Raw genomic sequence first — 23,695 nt, 5'->3', positions numbered from 1 at the left:
AGCCTGCTCTGGGACTCTTGCCTCACTTGTAGATGAAGGGGCAGGGCTAAAGCTCTGCTGAGGCCCCTCAACGCCCACCCTCTGTTGAGGGAGTTCCGCTGCTTGTTGCCACCCCCTCAGATGAGGAGAAGACAGTGGGCACAAGGACCAAGGAAACTGGGTTGGGGGAAAAGACGTGGTAACTGGAGGTCAAGGGCAGGAAATCCAAATATATGGAAAATGTGCAGGACATTTAAAAATATTCAGTTTCCAAATGTCCCATAGTGGGCAGCTGACATCAGCAACAGAGGAGAGCAGATAGATGCATGAATGGATTTTATTGGTGTCACACGCAGTGGCACCGTGCCTGGCGTTTAACAGGGCATGAGAGTGAGCAGGACGTCTTCTCTCACGGTGTCTTCGCTGCAGAAACTGTATCTGTGGAGAGAAAAGGAAGGCTTTTTCTAAGTGCCGGGCATCCTTACCTGGCAACTGGACTCATTCAGTGGAGGTAATTGCTGATTTACAATTCAAAAGGCCGAGGGCTGCCCTAGGCTGGTAGCTTTGAACAGTGACTGGAGGGCTGATTGCCTGAGGGCTTCCAGTGGGAATGGCTGGCTGAACTCAGGACATGAGCGGGGTGGATGGTCTCTGGACACTCTGGCAGCCAGGACTGTGAGCTCCTTGGAGCAGGGACTGGGCCTCTCACAGCTCTCCTTCTCCACAACCCATGCGAACACCCCAAAACCCTGGCACATGGATTTACAGATGGACTCACTCTTGGCTCAGTCACTCAGAGGACGTGATTCAACTTTATAGTAGCTCCAGAAAACACAGTTGCTACAGTAGACTGAGCTACTGGCTGCAAAGACACTAGCTGTTCACTGTGTGTGCGATGAGAACAAGTATGCGGAGGTGTTGTCACAAGTCCTACCTCACAGAAGAGGAAACTGAGGCACAGAAGGCTCTCAGTTAATATGTGGAAGAACCAAGATGCAGATACAGGTCTAGCTGACGTCATGGCCCACATTTTCTATGGTTGGGTCAAAGCTACCGTGACCTTGCCTTTCAAGCCTGGAGTCGGGGGCCTGGCTCTCTGCTGGGGCTCCCCCCTCCTGCCTTCCCAACATGACAGGAAGCTGTTACTTGAGTCTCACCACCGGTGTCATTTGTAGAAGAGGGCATAGCTCTCTCCCGTGACTAGTGAGAATTCCATGTTGGTAATACGTCTCATGACAATACATGTAAAAAAGCTCTATAATTAATTTAAAAACAATGCAGATTTAAGTGGTGATGGTTATAGCTCTTCTCAGAAACACGGGCTTCTCTCAGGTCTAACCACCTATGAGCTCTGCAGCTTCATCTCTTTCCTCACCTTCACTGGCCCCTCCCCATTTTCCTCTGTATTTCATTTGTCTTTTCGGGAAGCCCTAACCCTAACCCTAACCTAATCATCTTCCAGTTAGCTTAGGTTAGGTTCAGTTCAGTTCAGTTCAGTCGCTCAGTCGTGTCCGACTCTTTGCGACCCCATGAATTGCAGCACGCCAGGCCTCCCTGTCCATCACCAACTCCCGGAGTTCACCCAAACTCGTGTCCATCAAGTCGGTGATGCCATCCAGCCATCTCATCCTCTGTCGTCCCCTTCTCCTCCTGCCTCCAATGCCTCCCAGCATGAGAGTCTTTTCCAATGAGTCAACTCTTCACATGAGGTGGCCAAAGTACTGGAGTTTCAGCTTTAGCATCATTCCTTCCAAAGAACACCCAGGACCGATCTCCTTTAGAATGGACTGGTTGGATCTCCTTGCAGTCCAAGGGACTCTCAAGAGTCTTCTCCAACACCACAGTTCAAAAGCATCAATTCTTCAGCTCTCAGCTTTCTTCACAGTCCAACTCTCACATCCATACATGACCACTGGAAAAACCATAGCCTTGACTATACGAACCTTTGTTGGCAAAGTAATGTCTCTGCTTTTCAATATGCTATCTAGGTTGGTCATAACTTTCCTTCCAAAGAGTAAGCATCTTTTAATTTCATGGCTGCAGTCACCATCTGCAGTGATTTGGGAGCCCAAAAAAATAAAGTCTGACACCATTTCCACTGTTTCCCCATCTATTTCCCATGAAGTGATGGGACTGGATGCCATGATTTTAGTTTTCTGAATGTTGAGCTTTAAGCCAACTTTTTCACTCTCTTCTTTCACTTTCATCAAGAGGCTTTTTAGTTCCTCTTCACTTTCTGCCATAAGGGTGGTGTCATCTGCATATCTGAGGTTATTGATATTTCTCCCAGCAATCTTGATTCCAGCTTGTACTTCCTCCAGCCCTGCATTTCTCATGATGTACTCTGCATATAAGTTAAATAAGCAGGGTGACAATATACAGTCTTGACGTACTCCTTTTCCTATTTGGAACCAGTCTGTTGTTCCATGTCCAGTTCTAACTCTTGCTTCCTGACCTGTATACAGGTTTCTCAAGAGGCAGGTCAGGTGGTCTGGTATTCCCATCTCTTTCAGAATATTCCACAGTTTATTGTGATCCACACAGTCAAAGGCTTTAGCATAGTCAATAAAACAGAAATAGATGTTTTTATGGAACTCTCTTGCTTTTTCCATGATCCAGCAGATGTTGGCAATTTGATCTCTGGTTACTCTGCCTTTTCTAGAACCAGTTTGAACATCTGGAAGTTCACGGTTCATGTATTGCTGAAGCCTGGCTTGGAGAATTTTGAGCATTACTTTACTACCGTGTGAGATGAGTGCAATTGTGTGGTAGTTTGAGCATTCTTTGGCATTGCCTTTCTTGGGATTGGAATGAAATCCGACCTTTTCCAGTCCTGTGGCCACTACTACTTTTTCAAATTTGCTGGCCTATTAAGTGCAGCACTTTCACAGCATCATCTTTCAGGATTTGAGATAGCTCAACTGGAATTCCATCACCTCCACTAGCTTTGTTCGTAGTGATGCTTTCTAAGGCCCACTTGACTTCACATTCCAGGATGTCTGGCTCTAGGTGAGTGATCACACCATTGTGATTATCTTGGTTGTGAAGATCTTTTTTGTACAGTTCTTCTGTGTATTCTTGCCATCTCTTTTTAACATCTGCTTCTGTTAGGTCCATACCATTTCTGTCCTTTATCAAGCCGATCTTTGCATGAAATGTCCCCTTGGTATCTATAATTTTCTTAAAGAGATCTCTAGTCTTTCCCATTCTGTTGTTTTCCTCTATTTCTTTGCATTGATCGCTGAGGAAGGCTTTCTTATCTCTCCTTGCTATTCTTTGGAACTCTGCATTCAGATGCTTATATCTTTCCTTTTCTCCTTTGCTTTTCGCTTTTCTTCTCTTCACAGCTATTTGTAAGGCCTCCCCAGACAGCCATTTTGCTTTTTTGCATTTCTTTTCCATGGGGATGGTCTTGATCCCTGTCTCCTGTACAATGTCACGAATCTCCATCCATAGTTCATCAGGCACTCTGTCTATGAGATCTAGTCCCTTAAATCTATTTCTCACTTCCACTGTATAATCATAAGGGATTTGATTTAGGCCATACCTGAATGGTCTAGTGGTTTTCCCTACTTTCTTCAATTTAAGTCTGAATGTGGCAATAAGGAGTTCATGATCTGAGCTAACCTAATCATCTTCTGGTCCTCTGCAGGGGAGGCCTGCCCTCAGCAGCCTGGCCTCCCCGTGCCCCTCTCATCCTCCGGGACCCTCTGCCTGCCTTCCCAGCCACTCTCTTTGGGCCCCTCATGGGAAGTTCTTATTGTGTAATTTGACCTTTTGCATGAATTATAAGTCTAATTTGCCAACAGCTACATTGTTAAGCCCTCCAGAGCATCCTCCACTCTGTCTTTGCATCCCCCTCCTGTACTCCTGGCATTCCTGGCACTTAAGTCAGAGAGGAAGGCAGGGAGGAGGCCAGTGTTGGGGGCAGAGAGAAATAAAGGGGAGAAAGCTACATTTTTTTCTTTTGACACCATGTCACTGGAGGGAATTCCTGTCAGCAGATTCCTTGGTAGGACTTGAAACCACAGTAACTTCCACATATTAACTAAAAATAATCTGAGGGGTATCTGAGAGGAGGTTGGACCAAAGTCTTACTTTTCTTTGGTCTCCCAATTATTATTATTTTTTAAAATGTTACTTATTGGCTGTTTTCCCAACAGCAAAATATTTGAATAAGTTAATGAATTCAGCATTTTCATTCCCCAGACTAGTTGGTGAGGTTCGATCTTCCTATATTTAAAATATCTGATGTCCACCATCCAGCTTTTTTTGGAGATTCCCTCTGGAGTTGGCAGGTGGGGAAGCCCCACACAGGCCTCTGGAGAGCTGAGGTGGCAGCTGATGGACTCAGGGCCTCAGGCATGGCCTCAAGCACATTCTGTTCCCTTTCTAGAAAGTGCAGAAAGACACTGTAGGATCCATTGCCCTGGCTGGTTCGGTCTTATATTTTTTTTCCTTTCTCAGATCTACCTGTGAGCAAGTCATCTCCTGGGAATGCCTCGCCCTCGCGTTGTAAAGATTCCAATGAGACCACATTCTTCTGACCTGATTTTAACCACATGGTCCCAGGATGCAGGCAATGGTTCTACTTCCTTACAGGGCCTGGGGAACTGGCCTTCAAGCCCCAGTGTTCTCTGGTGGGGCTGGCAGGGGAGGCCTCTGCTGCACCCCCGGCCTGCCCAGTGCTCCCCACCTGCCTTCTCAGTGCTGTGCTCTCTCTGAGAGGACCTTCTTGTTCTGCTGACCACCTGCCTGGGCCAGCCTCTCCATCCTCCCTTCAGAGAGACAAGGAGAACTTCACAGAGGTCATCCAGCCTCTGGACAGCTGTGAGTTCTGCCAACCCTGCTGTCCCTCTGCCCAGGGGAGGGACATTCTCTGGGGCCTGAGGTTAGTGACTCCACCAGACCTCCCAAACCTTAGTCAGTGACCAAGATCCCAGGAGCCCCTTTCCGCCAAGCCACACAGAGGTGTCCTCCTGGCTGGACTTGGGGTCTGAGCTATGGTCATTACCCCCATATCCCCCACAGCGGGGACAGTTTGGGACATCATGGGTCAGGATGAATATTCTGCAAATATGGACACCTCAGCTCTCTCTTGTCTCATCTCAAATTTTATATCTTTTGCTAAAACTGATTTCTTCTTCTATTGCTCTGAGCTTTCATGGATCGTCCCCTCTTTAACATGTAGCCATCCTCCAACCCATATTTAGAACTTTATATCCCTCAGAAATTATTTCTTATTTCTCTTATTTTTCTTCCTCAGTTTTCACTGAAAGTGGAGCTGTATCATCTGTGCTTCCCAAAGAGAGTGCTGAGGACCCTGGCTGAACGTTAGCTGACCTTCCGGGGCGCGTTTCCATGACAAATGTAACTTTCTACAAACATCCTCAGAAGCAAGCCAGCAAAGACACTTACTCTGTCTGCTCCTCTCCCTTCTGTGCGGTGATCTTGGCTGCACCCACTTTGGGGAGGGTTGGGTTTATCACGTTGTTATTCCAAAGAAACTTGACTTTCTCAATTGTTCCAACATCAATATCTGAGTCAAACTCACCGGAAAGGGTGGAGCCTGGTTTGATAATCCCACTTGAAATAGAGAAATAGAAACATTCCCATTCACTGCAATAAGTTCTAATGAACATATAAGTCCCCGCCACTTTTCCCTACTCAAGATTAACTAGATAATTTTTCCAAATTAACTCTCAGATAAAGGTTAGAAAAATGAAAAATGCAGTTACAATGCCATCAGTCTCAAGCTACTATTTATTTTATTTTTGGCCATGCTACATGGCATGTGGGACCTTAGTTTCCCAACCAGGGATCAAATCTGTGCCCCCTGCACTGGAGGCTAGGAGTCTTAACCACTGGGCTATCAGGGAAGTTCCTCAAACTACTATTTAAATATTATTTCTTCAAATGTAAGTTCATTTATCTTCAAAACTTTGTTATAGAAAACCTTGTAATTCTTTCATATTTTTCTGGTCGAATTATTTGTGTAATAACAAGTTATCCACTTATTTTAATACAAAACACATGTGTGACTAGGCTAGTCAGAAAACATGATATCTGGGATAACATTAGATTTAATCTTAAAAAATCTTATCTATTGAGAAAGAAAGAATTAAATGCCTGGATTTATAATAAAGAAAAGAACACTTGTTAGCAGAAATCTGAAATTAACTTCAGTACATAAAGTAAATAATTTAAAAGCCATTCAGAAAAATACGCCAAGCATGTCAGCGCATGCATATGAAAGCCTTGTGTATCACCATGTGAGAGAGGGTGTCAAAAAAGGAAATTTACTTCAAGACATTGTATTGACGAGTGTTTCCCTTATTTCCAAACAAAGCAACTTTGATTTGACCAGTGGCTCTTCTTCCAGACAGTGTTATAGAAACACCATATCTCCAGCCTGCACGGGGTATAGAAAAGAGTTCAGTCTATTCACGCGCAAGACAGTGGACCCACATCTCAGATCCCTGTTCCTCATTCCTTACATGGAGGCATTGAGATAGAAAGTTCCACATGTTAACCTACAACTGGAACTAGGCCCTAAGGAGAAGCACGTGTCTAGCAGTGGCCCCACCCCAGTAAAGGGACCACTAGTCACATGTTGCTGCTTAAATTTAAATCCAAATTCAATAAAATTAAAAAAAAAAAAACCCTCACTTCCCTTAGCCACATGGAAAGTGCTGAATTGCTACATATGGTTGATGCCTGCTGCGCTGGACCGCACAGAGCATCGCCACCACGAACTGGAGTTCTGTTGGGCAGCTCCCCTCTAGAAGGACAGCAGTGTGAGTGAAGGCAAAGGAGTGACGGCTTGTCTCTGCATTTGAAAAGCAACTCGGGGTTCCGTCCTCAGAGTCTCAAGGGCCAAGCCTGTCTTTCCTTTGCCTCTCTGTGGCTTGAGCAGTCTCCAGCACAGAGGTCATCAAGATTTATATCTGAAGAGCTGTCTTGGCCCCCAGGAGCACACACACGTGCATACAAACTGGCACACCTATGACCACACATTCACACACATACCTAAGCACACACGTGCGTGCGTGCTAAGTCACTTCAGTTGTGTCCGAGTCTCTGAGACTCTATAGACTGTAGCCCATCAGGCTCCTCTGTCCAACGGATCCTCCAGGCAAGAACACTGGAGTGGGTTACCTTGCCCTCCTCCAGGTGCTCTTCCTGACCCAGGGATTGAATCCACATCTCTTATACCTCCTGCACTGGCAGGCAGGTTCTTTACCACTAGCACCACCTGGAAAACCCCATAAACACACACATACACACACATATACACATGTACACATACACCCACAGACTCATATACACATTCACATTCCCACGCGTGCACACATAGGAATGTAAACACACCCCCCCCCACACACCCTTTGCCCAACTTCCACGTGTCCTTCAGGTCCGCAGAGGTGTTTTCTCTGCTCCTTCCTCTGGTCAAGGCTGTGTGCTCTGTCTCCCAATATCCCAGCAGCAATCTGCCAAGCCCAGTGCACTTGGAGCTGCTTGCTCACTTTCCATCTTCTCTGCTGCATTATAAATTCCATACTAGAGTGTTTACATCCTCCCTGCACCCGCTATGTCTAGCACAGTCTGTGATCCGTAAATAAATGTTAGTTGAGGAATGAATATATGGCTTTTGAATGTTTAATTTGTTGTTTTAAAATATGGGCATGTATTTCATGCATCACCACATCTGAAGAAGGATTGATTCATCAATGTCTTTTTAAATAAATATGTATACAGTGATGGAAATATTCCCTGTCTTGATTGTGGAGATGGCTACATGACTATTCATTTGTCAAAACCCACAGAACCAGCTATACACCACAAAGGCTGACTTTTGCTGTACATAAATTATATCCCAATAATCCTGACTTAAAGTACTATATAAGACTTGTATTATATTTATGTATTTGTATATACACAGTCTCTCTCTCTTTTTTATTTACAGTGCAACATCTTAAGGAACTTTCATAGGGCAGGTTGGCACAAAGTGGCTGAAACATGTCCATATCTACCCTTTGTCTGAGCTCATTCAGCTGAATTTGGAGAGAAATTACCCCTTTTCTGATCCCTATTCACCCTCCACCAAACAGTCACCCCTCCCCCACACCCATGATCAAGAGGGACACGTGGACAGAAGGCTGGAAATGGAGAGATTGAAGTTGGGCTTCTAAGTGGGCTGGACAGGCAAAGAGTTGGTATCAAATAAATTTTGAATGAATCGGAAAACAGATGTGGATAAGACAGTTTTTATGATGAAAAGAACAAAAGACTGTGGAGTGGCAAAAATTCAAAGAAGATGGCCACAGAAACATGTAAATCGCTGTTAGCCCATTAGCCATGCTATTTGCATGAGCTCATTTTATGTAGAAATAAACTGGAAGTAAAGCAGACTCTTTCTAAATTCTCAGTGAGTCTTAAATGGGGTAGTTTGAGTGGATGTGTCCTTTTACTAAGATAAAATGTACCCACAAATATTTCATGTTATTTATGTTTATATTTATTAGTATTTATTTATTATTTATTAGTATTCATATTTACGTAAAACAGAAACCAAACCTTTACCAGGGCAGGAAAGTCACAACACAACTTACGAGTAAATTTGCTAGAATCTCCTGTGTTCACGTGCACTTCTGCTGCTCCTCACGTGTCTTGCCAGCAAATCTGCCAGCAGAGTGTCCCATCTGTGGGACACCCTTCATCTGGACAGGGGAAGCACTTGTTCTAATGAGAAAGATGGACCTGGCTGTAAGGTATGCTTGTCTTGCTATGATCCAGCCATCTTACGGGCAATGTTCCTATAGTCTGAGTTTCCTCTTTTATAACTGGAAAGAGAGTGGAGTAGATGGTCTCTAAACTACCTTCATCTAGGGTGTAGTACCCAAGCCTGAGGCACATCACATTAGAACTACTTCAGGAGGTTCAGAAAATATTGATGCCTAGACCCCAGGTTAGATAAAATATGGCTTTCATCAAGCGGTATGCTGGTGAATGATTAATAGGCAACACTGGAACAAAAAGTCTTTTGTAATGTCTACCAATTTCCATGCTATAAATACTGACTGTGGCCAGTTTCAGGCTACCAACATGATGTCACTGAATGGGGAGCTGGGGAGAGATGGTCACACCAGGCTCCAGGGTATCATTTCTTCTGTCTCTCTTGTTGCCAGCTGCACGAGACACAACCCTCCACCCCCAGCCCCCAGCCTGGCACCCAACTTTCCTTCTCTCTGGTGTGTATATTCTTCTCTCACACATTCTATTTTTGTTCTGCTTTAGTCAGAAATCTGCACTCCTTCTCCTCCTTCTAAAATCTATGATTTTCCAAGCAAGATTCAAACTTTGCCTCCAGCAGGAAGCCTTCCTAGATCACTGAATTGATTGCTCTACTCTCTGATTTCCCAGAATCTTCCTCTCCCATGTGACTCTTCTAGAATTGTAGCTACCTCCTGCTTAAAGGTTTTTTCCCCTCCACTCCACGGAGGGGTTCACTCCACATGAACTCTGACATGCAGTGCCAAAAAAAATTAGGGATGATCAGAAACTGGTGACAGAGAAGGCAATGGCACCCCACTCCAGTACGCTTGCCTGGAAAATCCCATGGACAGAGGAGCCTGGTAGCCTGCGGTCCATGGGGTCGTGAAGAGTCAGACACAACTGAGCGACTTCACTTTCACTTTTCACTTTCATGCATTGGAGAAGGAAACGGCAACCCACTCCAGTGTTCTTTCCTGGAGAATCCCAGGGATGGGGGAGCCTGGTGGGCTGCCGTCTAAGAGGTCGCACAGAGTCAGACACGACTGAAGCGACTTAGCAACAGCAGCAGAAACTGGTGAAGAGTACTGCAGACCCCAACACAGCAGGACCACAGCACCACCGTGGGACTCAAGGTGGGATAACATCTTACAGACTCAAAGTCCCTGTAGCAAGCACAGGGGTATCCGGTGAATCCATTGGGACTGAGGATGCTCTCCGAGTAGTACTTATAGCTTCTCAAGTGATTGCAAGCCACAAAGTCCCAGGTTCCTGGGGAAGTAAAGGAGGAAGTCTGCACAGGTGGCCGGGGTCCTATGACAACTTCTCTGCATTTCCCTTCAAGTGGGATGGGACTATATATTCAGAAATTTAAGATAAGTCCAAAATCCAGACACAAAATGACAGTTAACATAGAAAGCCTGCTTTCTGATTGCTGGGCAATGTTTTGAACTCTTCACGTGTATTGTCCCTATAACCCTCACCTTTCTTCAGGTGTTTCCCTAGTGGCCCAGATAGTAAAGAATCTGCCTGCAACGCAGGAGACCCACGTTCGATCCCGGGATCAGGAATATCCCCTGGAGAAGGGAATGGCAACCCACTCCAGTATTCTTGCCTGTCCATGGGATTTCCATGGACAAGAGTGGTGACTCTCATGCAAACAGGGTTTCCCACGGCTAGAGGGGCCTGGTGGGCTACCATCCACGGGGTCGCAAAGAATCAGACATGACTGAGCAATTAACACTTTCACTTTTCTTCAAAGATGGGTAACACCCATCCTTAATTACAGAAAGTCATATAGACTCCAGCCTCAGGTTTCAGATTTCAGCTAGGAGCAGTGGAGCTGGGGTTTAAACCCAAGCCTCTCTGGGGCTGGAGCCCAGGCCTCTAACCTCTGTGCTGTCCCGTGTTCCAGGCACCAGGTTGGAGGTTCTTGAGGATACAGTCAGATGTGACATGACCTCCAAGACATGACAAAAGCAGGGCAAGGACATTCTCATGACATAGGCAAATAAAAAGGAAGGCTGAATGGCTTTAGGTGGCTTTATGTGAGCACCCCTTTCACTCTCAGGATGTCTTGCTCCTTCTTAGAAACGTCCTTGGCCCCTAAAAACTCTTGCCAAGTGGTCGCTGTCATAGCACACCTTCAGGACCTGGCCTGAACGTGCTTCGTTGGTACTGATGGAGAGTCTAGGCTACTCTATTCTCTCAAAGCCTCATAAAGCCATGAAAGACAAACACTTTGGTCCTCAGCCCTAACTTTTGTTTTGACGGTGTCCATCCCTGCCAAGTCATTACGCTCACATTCAATAAAAATATTGCATCATTTGTGGGGCCAAATGATGAGTCTGGCTGAAAATTTCACCTATTCATTGTCATTCTGACTTCATCTGATACGAGAGCTATATCTGAATGATGCCCTTAATCCCAGTTGCTGACCATTGATAAAGAACAGACACATTGAGTAGCAAGTCTCTGCTCTGACCTTCATTACCTGTGATTGCTTCTTATTGCTGTCCCAACATAGAAGAGCAGTGACTCTCATGCAAACGGGTTTGCCATGGACACGATTGGGAATATTCCCATTTTATCCATGGAATTGAAGCCAGTTATATAAGCTTGAACCATATCATAAGCAAGAACTGGTAGAAAAATTCTCTTTAAGTCAGGATAGTTACTTTTATGATATTTCCTTCATTAGGTAGTTATCAATTGACTGTTTGAGTTAACAGCTCTAAGAAGTGGTTTTGTAAACCTTTGTTGCTTGTTCACTCCAGGACACCCACAACAATATTTTAAGGAAATAACAACCAGCAGAGCTGAGATATAACAAATGAAACATGGCTGTATTTTTAAGAATAAGATCTAGAAGAAAAAAAAAAGATCTAGAAGGGGAGATCTTATTTATATTCTAGAAAGGGGAGATCTGTTTTTAAAGAACAGTGTGTTTTCATTGTTAAGCTTTGCTGTGGGAATGGCACTGATCCCCAGGGAAGTGGTTCCCCCACTCTGCTCAGCCTTTGCCTGCCCAGATGCCATCTAGGTCTATGATCTGTGACAGGGCATTCTTCCTGCATCCGGGCATTTCCTCTCCTCCATTTGGGAAGAAGTCAAGGTGATCCACCTGTTGTTTCATTCCAAAGCCTGAAATATTTAGAACAGTGGTGAGCTTTTCCTAATGCAGGTCTCTCCTGCTGAAAACACGATTGCAAAGTGCTTGCAGCTGGAACATTGCAGGGCTCACCCATGAATAGGATCAGGGGAGCTGCATCCCTGTGGATCACATCAACAAAGCCAGCATTGGAGGGGCCGATTGGACCTCTTCAGGAGCACCCTCGAAATTTGCTTCTACAGGGTCCAACCCCAAAAGAGATGGCCAGTTCTGTGCACAATAGGTTTGACTGTAGGTGCCAGCAAGATGGAGGTTGTACAGTTGCCCAGGTTGTGCACTCCCCAACTCGAGGGATACCCTGGAGCTGTGCAGTGCCATGGCCAGGGTATGAAATGTGGAGCCATCAAATCTCTATGATGCTTATTACGTTCTAGTGCCTGGATAGAGAAGGGCAGTGAACAAAGAAATTCAGATTTTGTTTAGGAAAGGATTTATTTTTTTCTACAACAGATTCTCCCACTTCCTTGTATATCTTTCTTCTTCAGCTTTCTCTTTCCCTTTGCAAGTTTGAAGGGAAAAGGGGAGAAGTAGTAAGGTATCCTGATTCAAAACACAGATTCTGGGACTAGGATGCATGCATGTGTGCGTATATGCGAAGTCACTTCAGTAATGTCCAACTCTTTATGACCCTATGGACCATAGCCTGTCAGGCTCCTCTGTCCATGGGATTCTCCAGGCAAGAATAGTGGAGTGGGTTGCCATGCCCTCCTCCAGTGGAATCTTCCTGATGGGGGGATTGGACCCACGTATGTCTCCTGTATTGGCAGGCAAGTTCTTTACCACTAGCACCATCTCGGAAGCCCTCTGGGACTAGGATGCCTGGCTCCAAAGCCCTGCTTGGCTATTTCTTGAGCAAGTTGCATGACCTTAGGTGAATCACTGACTTTTTCTATGCCTCAGTTTCCCCATTTATAAAATAGGGGTAATAATTCAGCTAGGATAAGATTAAATGAGATAGATATGTAGCATTTAGCAAAGTGCCTGGCACATTGTTATGGGTGTGTAAGTAAATATTTAGTATTATTTTTCCCTCACTATATGGTGGCGCTTGTGGCAAAGCCTTCCAGGCTCTTTAGGGTCTCAAAGAGTTGGACACTACTGACTATATCTCCTTCTCGACAGGACTCCTGGATTTAACAGTTGTCTTTGAAGATTTTATCAGAAAAGCTGTAAAGACATGAACATAACTGTCTCTTGAAAATAAATGGTAGGCTTCTTATAAAGGTAGAGATTTGCTTAAGCCATAAGATAGGAGAACCGGGACTGAGGGTCAGTTCTATCACTGATTAGATGTGTGACCTTGGGCGAGTCATTTGCTTCCCTCAGCCTTTTTCTTTAGTTCTGAGGATTAAATGAGAAAAATGTAAAGCACTTTGCAAAGTATTTGGGATAAGTAGGCACTTAATCTATGCTTACTGTAATAGTTATATTAGCTTCATAATGATTATATTACATTGATGTAATTTGTTGTTATAATTTAAAAGCTTTGCTTGGGTTAAAAGGATGCTTTTGGTATGGTGGTGATGGTATTTCTTCTGCCAACGAAGGCAGTGGAATTTTTGTGTTTTCTTCTGCCCTTGATTTCAGAGAAGGGGAAAAAGAATGATGACATGGATCCTTCTTAATTGTGTTTGCTCATGTTCATCTCAGTCTTGCTCTGCATCTTCCTGGGTGCCCAGTCCTGCTAAGAGAACCACACCAACAGAAAACATGGATCTAGAGAGGAGGAATGCGGACAGAGTGGAGGAAGCAGAGGGAAGAAAGCCACTACCTCCCCTGCCACAAAGATAGGCTTCTGAGGAGCTTCCCAAAATGTTCTGTGCAGACTCCAGCCAGCTCTGCCACAGCCAAGGGGACAGACTCCTTGGGGCCATCTCCAAGCTAGGGAGTCTTGTATCATGTCCTGGGGCTACTGGGGACAAAACCTGGGGCCCTGGCCCTCGAGTCCTATCTGTAATCCTGCCCAGGGCTGGAGTTTTTCTCCCTGCCTCTCCTGCCACATGGGCCCCCAGGCTGTGGCCAATGAGGTGGACTTGGGAAGGTGAGTAGCTGTAGTTCGACTGGAGAGGGAAGATTATATTGTCAGGATATTTCTCTGCTGTGGTTTTTGCAAACCTAAAGCCATTACTCCTCTGCTGAAAACCTTCCACTGCCATTAGAATGAAACCCAACTCATTACAAAAGCCTCAGAGCTTTCCTGACTCAACACCTATTTTTCTAGACTCTTTTTCTACCCAAAGTTTTTGTGGAACTTTCAGTTCCTCAAATATGTTGTATTTGGGTCTGCTTTCAACTTCTCTACCTGTTGTCATCCACAGCTTAGCCATCAGCTCTCAACTTAGATGTCTGTTTCTGGGAGACATCCTTAATTACGGCCCCCCTCTCCAGACTAAATTCACTGACCCCCATGTGCTCCTATAAAGCCTTGTAGCTACCCCGGCCTATCCCCACATCAGAACCCTGATCACACCCTATTGTCACTGTAAACTCCCCCAGGGCCTGGACCTCAGTTGTGACACTGTGCTCCTAAATACTGGATGGACAAACAGACAACACAAAGCTCAAAGTGTTCACACCCGCTGGTCTCAGAGATGTTCACCCAAATGTACTTGTTTACTACGTCTACAGATCCACAGCGCCTCGACTCACAGTGAGTTTTAGGAGTCAGACTCTGAGAGAGCTATCAATTATATTTCCTCTTTAAACACAGAACCCTCAGTTGCATCTTTGCACAGAGACCAGCCGTGTCACCTCCTCTGCAGCCCGGCCATCACTCCCCTTGAGCATGGCCAGCATCTGGGCCACCTGGGCACCCACCACGCGCACATTGTTGGCGGCCTGAGTGTAAGTGGTCTGGGAGCCTCTCTTTCAGTCCACGCAGATGTAGTTCACCTCCTCCACCTCAAACACGTTCTGGTGTTGGAGAGACTCCAGGGGGTTATCATGGGGCTTAGGAATCCACATCCAACCAGGGCTCAGAAATAGTCCCTGAGAGTTACCCCTGGCCATCTTTCTGTCCTTCCTAGCAGGGGCACTGGGATGAACTTGACTTTGTTAGGAATCCTGTTGCCAACAGGAATTATCCCTCGGGGGGTATGTTATGAGAAAGGCAAATTAGTTTTCTCTCTAGTTTGTAGATTAATTAAAAGCTGACCACTCTGGTTTTCTTTGACCAGATTCAGTAAGGTTGATTCAGTAAGGTGGATAAAACCAGGGCATCATTTAAAGAGCCCTGTTGAGCAAAGAAAAGGTCTCAAGTGCATTCATTCTCTGGAAGCCGGGGTCTAACTGACTTTGTGGATTTGACCACTAGGGGTCCTTTTAGCCTCTTAACAAAGCCTGGGCTTGCTCCACCCCAGGCTACAGGACACTACGTAAGTTCTAAGGTGGGAGGGAAGGGTCACTGTTTTTAGAGTTAGGATAGCATAGTATTTCACAGAAGAAAGACACACTGCAGATATTTGAAAAATAGAACTGTACTGATTTAAAATATATTGGAGAATTCTGAAAGGGAAACTTCTTCCTGGATGTCACAGGAACTGATATATGCTTAGAAGTTCTGCCAGGGAAGACATAGGACCAGATTGAGTCTAAAATGGTGCTATAAATTAAAAATCCATCAAGAATCTTTTCACATACATGATACTAGTATGTGTGATCACACACACAAATACCAACAGTTGTTTTCTCAGGACCTTTATTTCTAAAGCAGCCCTGAGGAATCTCTTACAAACTTGGAGAATTTAGAGTATAAACTATATCTTACAGTCTACACACTAAGATACTTATTAATGATGGGACAGACTAAGAGTTAAATACATGGTAAAAACTGAGGTCAAATGCAGAATTATTTCACTTTTCAGGGTTTGTGACTTTTCCTGTTGACATTTTAGGTTGGAGTTACTAATGTGTGTGTGGAAGGCAGGCTGTTAGGATAAATTCTTAGGTGTCAGAAAAACATTAAATCAGTGAACACAAGACAAGAAGGCATGGATGGTATATTATGTGTGTGTTTGTGTGCCTTTGCACATGTATGCTTGTGTGTATGTGTACATGTGTGTGTGTGCATGTGTACACATGTGTGTTATTCCATTGTCTGTCCTTCTGACCTAAAGACACTCTACTACAGTGGGTTTTGGCACTTCCTATTCTGCAGTTTAGTGCAAAGGCTTCCCAGGTGATGAAGCAAGAGAGACGGGTTCAATCCCTGAGTAGGGAAGATCCCCTGGAGGAGGAAACGATAACCCACTGCAGTATTCTTGCTTGGGAAATCCCGTGGACAGAGGCGCCTGGCCGGCTACAGTCCATAGGGTCACAAAGAGTCGGACACGAGAATCTGTGAGCAATTAAGCATGCACACATTCTGCTATTTTGGACTCCTGGTCAGCCTTAGCTCCTCATATCTCAAATAAACAGTCATAGCACATATCTCTGACTCTTAGGGAAGTGGGAAAGAACTGAACAAAAAGAACATAATCCCTCATCTATGGAAATACAAAGTAGCCTCACTGAAACGAAGCAGACAACATTTAGGCATAATCTAATTAGAAATGAGAGGGTGGAAGTGATTGTTCACAGAGCAAATGCCATTGCTTCAGGCTACTGATGCAGTCCAGAAATGTGGAAAGGGCTTTTTATTTTTGTGAAGAGGCGTTTTAATTTCATAGTAAAACCTCAATATGTCAGGGTTTCCTGTTTCCAAGTTCACTAATTGAGATCGCATAAAGGGAGGTGGAGGCATTCATGGAAAGGAAGAGCAGATGCCTGGGGCACAGGCCACAGGCCACAGGGGTTAGAGCTGGGCCCTGCCTTGCACATGTCTACCAGCCAGCTCTCATCTCCCTTGTCTATGAAGCCATGGATGACGAACCGGGTCTTCTTGGCTATTTGGAAATTGGACGCCTCAATCGTTGATGGATCAGAAGCAAGGAGAATCTGTGACAAACACAGAAGGGTTCCATGTTTTTGTAGCCCAGCCACTTTGGCCTGTCTCTTTCTGCCCCATTTCTGCCTGTTCCAATGCCACAGACCAGAATCACATAACCACCTAGAGATTCTGACAAAAGGGAACCATTCATTCAAGCCATTTTTTTTTTTTTTTTTTTACCAGCGACCTACTCTGTCCAGGTCTGGCTAGGCCTGGGGGAGCAGCTGGTAGGATGGGGTGGAGGAGGAGGGTACAGGAATAAGGAACCTCTGGTCTCCGCATAGACACAGCCGCTCACTCCTTTACAACAACGTTAGAATAGTAGAGGTCTCACTTGAAAGTTGTTTGGGTTCTTGTTGGTGTAGAGCAGGAGGCGGGTGCCAACCTTCTCCGGGCTCCAGGGGAGAATTTTCAAGGGCCTTATTGCAGCCCCAGCCCAGGGCTTGGAGTCAGAGAAGCACCCGATAGAATCATAGCAAACTTTGTTTCCTGGAGAGAAATGATGACTACTCAGAGATTAGCTCCCAAGGCTAGGCTGGTCACTCCCCGGCTTGGGGACAGGCTGAAGACCAGGCAGAGTCTTGCCTCAGCTCCATCTCCTGGCCCCCATGCCCGTCTTCTGATTAGGGACCTGTCCCACTGAATCCCACAGAGACCTCTCTGCCTCGAACCACCAGCAAAACTTAAAAGTTCTGTGTTCCCTAGAGCCTGTTATATAGAGTGTTATGAGTCAGAAAAACAACAACTAGTATTGTACATTAACACATATACATGGAATCTAGAAAAATTGTACTGGTGAACCTATTTGCAGGGCAGAAACAGAGAGGCGGACATGGAGAACAGACTTGTGGGCACAGAGGGGAAGGAGAGGGGAGGAATTTCGAGAGTAGCACTGAGATATGCACGCTACCATGTGCAAACTACATAGCAAGTGGAAGCAGCTATACAGCACGGGGAGCTCAGCTAGGCACTCTGTGATGACCCAGAGGCCAGAGGGAGGGGATATATGTATACTTACAGCTGATTCACATTGTCGTACAGCGGAAACCAACACAACAATGTAAAGCAATTCCTTTGAATTAAAAAAAAAAAATTCTATCCCAAGAGCTTCAGATGTGTTTATTTGACTACTAATATGATAACAGGCAGTGGTCAGTCAATATGTTAACCCAGACAAGGATTTAATGCTTTATCTGGAAAAGTCTGGCCTCGGGCACCCTGGGCATAAAGGTGGGCTGATGATAGATGCCCTGAGGCAGGTCCCCCACAAACTGCCTCCTCTCCCAGGCACTGGGGCAGCCCTGTCGGCCTCTCTGTGGAACCTTGGAGCTGTCTGGAGCTGCTGGAAGCCCAGCCATGGCTGAGGTTTCTCGGGCCAGTGCTGAGATGATGAGTTTATGTCCCTCCCAAAAGGCAGGTGGGATGTTTCTTACCTTCGGCTGCTCCCAGCAGGAAAAGAGAAATTGTCCAAATACTCACCATCTACAAGAAATTCAGACACTCAGCTTTACCAAGCATGACCAGAGTAATGAGCAAAGACTCAGGAATTCAAGGCTCTTTGCCCTGCCTCCCCACTTCACAGCTTTGGGAAGACTTATCCTGTTGGATGTTCCAGATCTTTCTTCTCCCTGGATCAAGTGCCTGGGCCATTTTCTTATACTCGAGCCTTATCACTGGGACACTGCTTCAAAGAAAGAGCAGGTGATGATAGAACATGCTGTGTGCACTTAATATTTCAGTCTGCACAAATACATAAAACAAGATTAAAACAGAGGTCAAATCTTCCCACAAGTCTAGTAAGATGAAGGATGCTTGATTAAAAGGAGGGGAAAGGTCTAACTTTGCACTTATGTACCTGTGCATGTAATTATGTGCCAAGTGGACCCCACTTTCCAATTTTTTAAATTTGATCATCTAGTACTTTACAAGTCCCAAGAAGGACACTGTAGCAAACTCTAACCGTGAATGAACCCATTCTCACTTAGAATGGATGAAAATGCCCTTGCAAGTAGCTGACAGCAAAGGGAAGGGTCTAAGGAAACCTTCTGTTTGTCTCTCTCTCGAAGTCTAGTAATACTTGAGCATATGAGCAGTGAAGACAGAGTCAACAGCCCCATAATATCCTCTGACTACAATTCCCCACTAACTAGTGTTCTAATTACCTATTGCTATGGGATGAGCCAATCCAAAACATAAGGGTTTAAAACAAGAGCAATCATATTATCCTGCTATAATTTGGAATAGCTGGGTTCAGGGGCCCATAAAAGCCCATGTCACCAGACCACATAATGTCTGTTGAGTGTCCTCGGACCTTCTGAAGTTTGCACACCTGTTCTATGAGACTACCTTGTGAAGCTATCATGAATCACCCACTTACCCAAGCATCTGTGAGCAGCTTGGCTGGTTCACACAGCCGAGCCTTTGGTGTCCTAACCACCTCCGAGTTGAATATATCTCACTGTCAAAGTTCACACTGCTCCTGAATAAACAAGACACTGGGGTACAGGCTAGAGGGCCCCCTTCCTGTGAAGGGGACAGAAAGGACTTCCCTTAGGCTAATAAGGAATAGCAGCCAGCAGTTACTGAGGCTTAGTATGTGTGGTCAGAGTACTTTTCATGTACTTTCAAAAGTACATGTACGGAGACTTTAAGTCTCACAACAACCTCATTAGGTAGGTAAACAGATGTGGAAACTGAGGCACCAGCCTTTAATATCACGCTTATAATATCATGCAGACAATGAGTGATAAAATGGGCTTTGAATCCAGAACTATCCAGAATGAAATATGGAGTTGTTGAATATCAGTTATTTTGAGCGAGTTATCAACAAGATTTGTTGAGTGTCAGCTGCCAAGAATAGGGGAAATACTTACATAGAATAAATTGAGATAGAAAATAAATTTCTCCCTACTCCAGACTTGAACCATCTGGTTGACCTGACGAGGTATTCAAGCTTTGGAAATCTGTTTATGTGATGTAGGAAGGTACTGGAGCACTTGATGAAGACTGTGGAGAAGACAAATGCTGTTCTTTGATGTTGCAGCACTAAGGTGGGATGAGATTTATGACAAAGCCCAGGTAAAATAGGTAATTGGGTGATTGTTGCTTTAGTTGTTCAGTCCCCAAGTTACGTTCAACTCTTTGTGGCCCTATTGACTGCAACACGCAAGGCTTCTTTGTCCTCCGCTATCTCCCGGAGTTTGCTCAAATTCATGTTCATTGAGTCGCTGATACTATCTAACCATATCATCCTCTGCTGCCCCCTTCTCCTTTTGCCTCCAATCTTTCCCAGCATCAGGGTCTTTTCCAGTGAGTTGGCTCTTTGCATCAGGTAGCCAAAATATTGAAGTTTCACCTTCAGCATTGGTTCTTCCAATGAATATTCAGGGTTGATTTCCTTGAAGATTGACTGGTTTGACCTCCCTGCACTCCAAGGGACTCTCAAGAGTCTTATCCAGCACGACAGTTCAAACGCATCAATTCTTTTTGTGCTCAGCCTTCTCTATGGTCCAACTCTCATATCCGTACACGACTATTGGAAAAACCACATCTTTGGTTTTTGGAACTTTGTAGGCAAAACGATGTCTTGGCTTTTTTATATAGGAGATGTTGGATAACTCTATCTGTTCCCTGGACCTCTTCTCTTCCTACCATTCACTTGACCTTCCCCACATACCCCCATATCATACATGTCAAGTTCTTTCCCCCCTCAGGGCCTTTGCACTGGCCTGAAACTCCCTCCCTTAGACCTCTGTGGGGTTGGCTCCTTCTTGTCATTCAACGATTAGTTTAAATGTCACCTCTTCAGTAAGGCCAACCTGGCCACCTTCGAAACTCCTCCACTGCTCGTCTCCCACCCAGATCCTTGCTCCCTGGCAACTTATTTGCTTCCTTCTCATCACTCATCACAAGTTATAATTATCTTTGTTGTTTTTCTGTTTATTTATTTGCATTCTTGCTTTTCCCATCTAGAATGCAATTCCATGAGGACACAGGCCTCTTTTGCTTTAACCACTGCTGTGCTCCCAGCTTCTAGAACCATGACCAACACAGGTATTTATGAATTAATGAAAGGAAGAATACACACATGAATAGAGTTCATAGACATTTTATCCTTATTCTCAGAGTGGATTTCATGGCTGGGAATGGTGAGAGGGCACAGTTCTAAGGTGGGGAAAAAAGATATTTTCTTCAGAAAAGCAAGAAGAATACAAACGTCTGACTAGATTTAGGAGAAACAATCATTGCATGATCTGTCACAGTTTGCTAAGAGGTTAGTTTCCCTTGCCTACTTCCCTTTCAGCTCACCTCACTGCCAAGTTCATCTGTGGGTTCCATGCACACCCCTGAGTCAGGGCTTCAACGGCTGAAACTACCTTAAGGTGATCAGAGCTGATGTGACATCTTCTGGGCAGGAAAGGAAGGTTTAATCTCTAGCAGCCACTCAGTTGAGCAGTGAGAGCGTGTGGACTCCAGACACTCGAGTGTAGAACTATGGGCATTTAGGGCTTAATTTTTCTTTCCTAAAATTTTTTTCTCTTTCATGTTTGTAGATAGGTAATATATGCCCTTCTACATCTGATACAATACAGAGTTTAAAAAATGATGCCTCACCAGATCCTTGTGTGTCCTTCCAAAGGTAGTCTATACATTATAAGTATATATATATATATATATTGTATTTTATTTAAAAATATAAATGATTAACACATTCTGTACATTATTTTGGAAACTGATTTTTAAAATTAACTATATGTTTGAAAACCATTCCGTATCAGTGCATAAAAAGTCCAATCTTTTTACCAGCTGCATAGCCTTCTGACATTTGGGTATTTACTATTAGTTCTCTACTGATGTATGTTTGGTTGTTTCCAATCTTGTACTATTAGAAATAGTGTCTTATGAATATTATATATTTGTTTTCTGGATGGATGGTGTATTTGTGGGGTAAATTCCTTAAAAAAATGGAATTTAAGGGACAAAAGATAGCACATTTAACATTTGGTAGTGGTTACCACTCTGTTTCTATGTTCTGATAACTCTACTAGAAATCTTTGTGTATGTTGGCTATTCTTTCCACCCCAATCCTGAAACAAGAGTGAAGGAGAGACCATTCACTATTTAAATAGGTAACATTTTAGAGGTATGTTAGTTGTGAGACTTTGAGTTGTAGGCAACAGAAATCAATTCTGGATAGCTAATTTTTTTTTTAAAGAAGACATTTGTTGGAAGCATACTGGGGCATCTCATGGAATCCATGAAGCTGTTGAACTGTGACACTCGGGGACCAAGACCAAGAAATGGGACCACCCTGGAGACCTCTGCAAATCGTCCTCAGAGCCCCTCTGCTCCCTGGCTTTGAACATCTCAGCCCAGAATTTTTAGTCTATCAGATGATTGGTCTGATGAGGCCAGGAGCTGTCCCTGAATTAATTAGTAATAGGATATGGGTCCTGTTGGGCAGGTCTGGTTTTATGCCCAAAGATGGAGGTGAATTTGTGAGCTGGGCAGCCACTGCAAGAGGTATGTGGTTCCGCAGAATCAAATAACAATCCTATATCAACTGATCTACTCACTTTGTACCAAAGTGCACAGGTGGTGGGGCAGTGCCCGTGGGTAGGGGATTTCTTTAAGAGTATTGCTTATGCTTATCAGAATTTGAAATAATAAAGGGATGATCTCTTCCTTTTGAGTCGTCAAGTCCTTGTCTTTGCATGCATGCTCAGTGATGTCTGACTCTTTGTAGTCCTAGCCCACCAGGCTCCTCTGTCTATGGGATTTTTTTTAGGCAAGAATATTGGAGCGAGTTGCCATTTTCTCCTCCAGGGGTTCTTCCTGACCCAGGGATCGAACCTGCATCTCCTGTGTCTCCTGCACTGCAGATGGATCCTTTAGCCACTGAGCCATCAAGAGTGACTGGCAACTCTGGCGATTGGACTTGCTGATCAGGAAAGTTGATCAGTACTGTTGCATTGTGTTAAGAAGAAGCCATTAGTACTTATGGGCATTAGTTGTCTAAGAAGAAATGTGCTATACTGGAGCACTTAGTATTCTACAAAAGACAAAAGCAAATGAACCTAAAAGGCACCCTCACTTCTGATAATCACATGAGGTAAAGAAGACTGGAGTCTGGAGCCTGGGTTGACCCATTGCTGTGAAAACTTTTCTGACACCTGACCTGTTGCTTTCCCAGCTCCAGGCTTCCCTGGAGTGAGGAAATAGGTTAGAGATGATGATGGATGGGTTGTGAAAATGGTCATAGTTCTTTACTCCCTCCCCTTCCCGAAGCTGCCCTTTGCCACATGATCTTGCAGCTCCTTCCATCAATTAGTGGAGTACGTTTCTCCACCATTTGAATCTGGTTGGTTGTATGACTTGGTTTGGTTATTAAATGTGATGGCAGCAACATCTTGGACCAGCTCAAAGCCAGCTGACTCCTAAGTATGTGAGAGACCCAGATAAGATTAGAGTCAGACATGACTTAGTGACTGAACAACAAGATGGAAAGATTCCTGGTTGGGGCTTTTCACTGAGAATAACAACTGAAATATGTTGAATGAACTTGTACCCTGGTCAGATTCAGGGATTTAAGGCATACGAATCTGTGGATCTCTTTTGAAAATGTAAGTTCAGTTCCACCAGACAACTCTCCAGTCTTCAAGATGTATGACTCCTTAGAAGTCACAAAGATAGAGAATAAGGTTGTTAGCCATCATTTGTCATGTCCACATGTCCAGATGGAGCCAAATAGCTGCTTTCCTCCAGCCAATCAGCTCTATTTTTTTTCTCCTTTAATTTCAAGTTCACTACGTATAGATATCCTGTCATCTCATAAGACAATGATC

At 44.5% G+C, this 23,695-nt stretch overlaps 1 protein-coding gene across 1 annotated transcript; it reads right to left on the bottom strand.

Annotated features, from left to right (window-relative positions):
• Nucleotides 1–353: 353 nt before the first annotated feature.
• LOC133239447 (inactive pancreatic lipase-related protein 1-like) lies at nt 354–18,332 on the bottom strand. Its single transcript, XM_061403594.1, is given in 15 exon segments — nt 354–417; nt 5,398–5,565; nt 6,283–6,391; nt 8,592–8,627; nt 8,630–8,687; nt 8,689–8,721; nt 9,905–10,023; nt 11,776–11,895; nt 11,996–12,067; nt 12,070–12,116; nt 13,877–13,990; nt 14,709–14,836; nt 16,733–16,858; nt 17,185–17,339; nt 18,284–18,332. Coding segments are annotated over 15 exon segments (1,398 nt in total).
• Nucleotides 18,333–23,695: the final 5,363 nt, after the last annotated feature.

The sequence above is a fragment of the Bos javanicus genome, chromosome 26 (assembly GCF_032452875.1).
Source record: "Bos javanicus breed banteng chromosome 26, ARS-OSU_banteng_1.0, whole genome shotgun sequence".
Classification (NCBI taxonomy): domain Eukaryota; kingdom Metazoa; phylum Chordata; class Mammalia; order Artiodactyla; family Bovidae; genus Bos; species Bos javanicus.
This window is presented reverse-complemented; position numbering and strand designations above follow the sequence as displayed.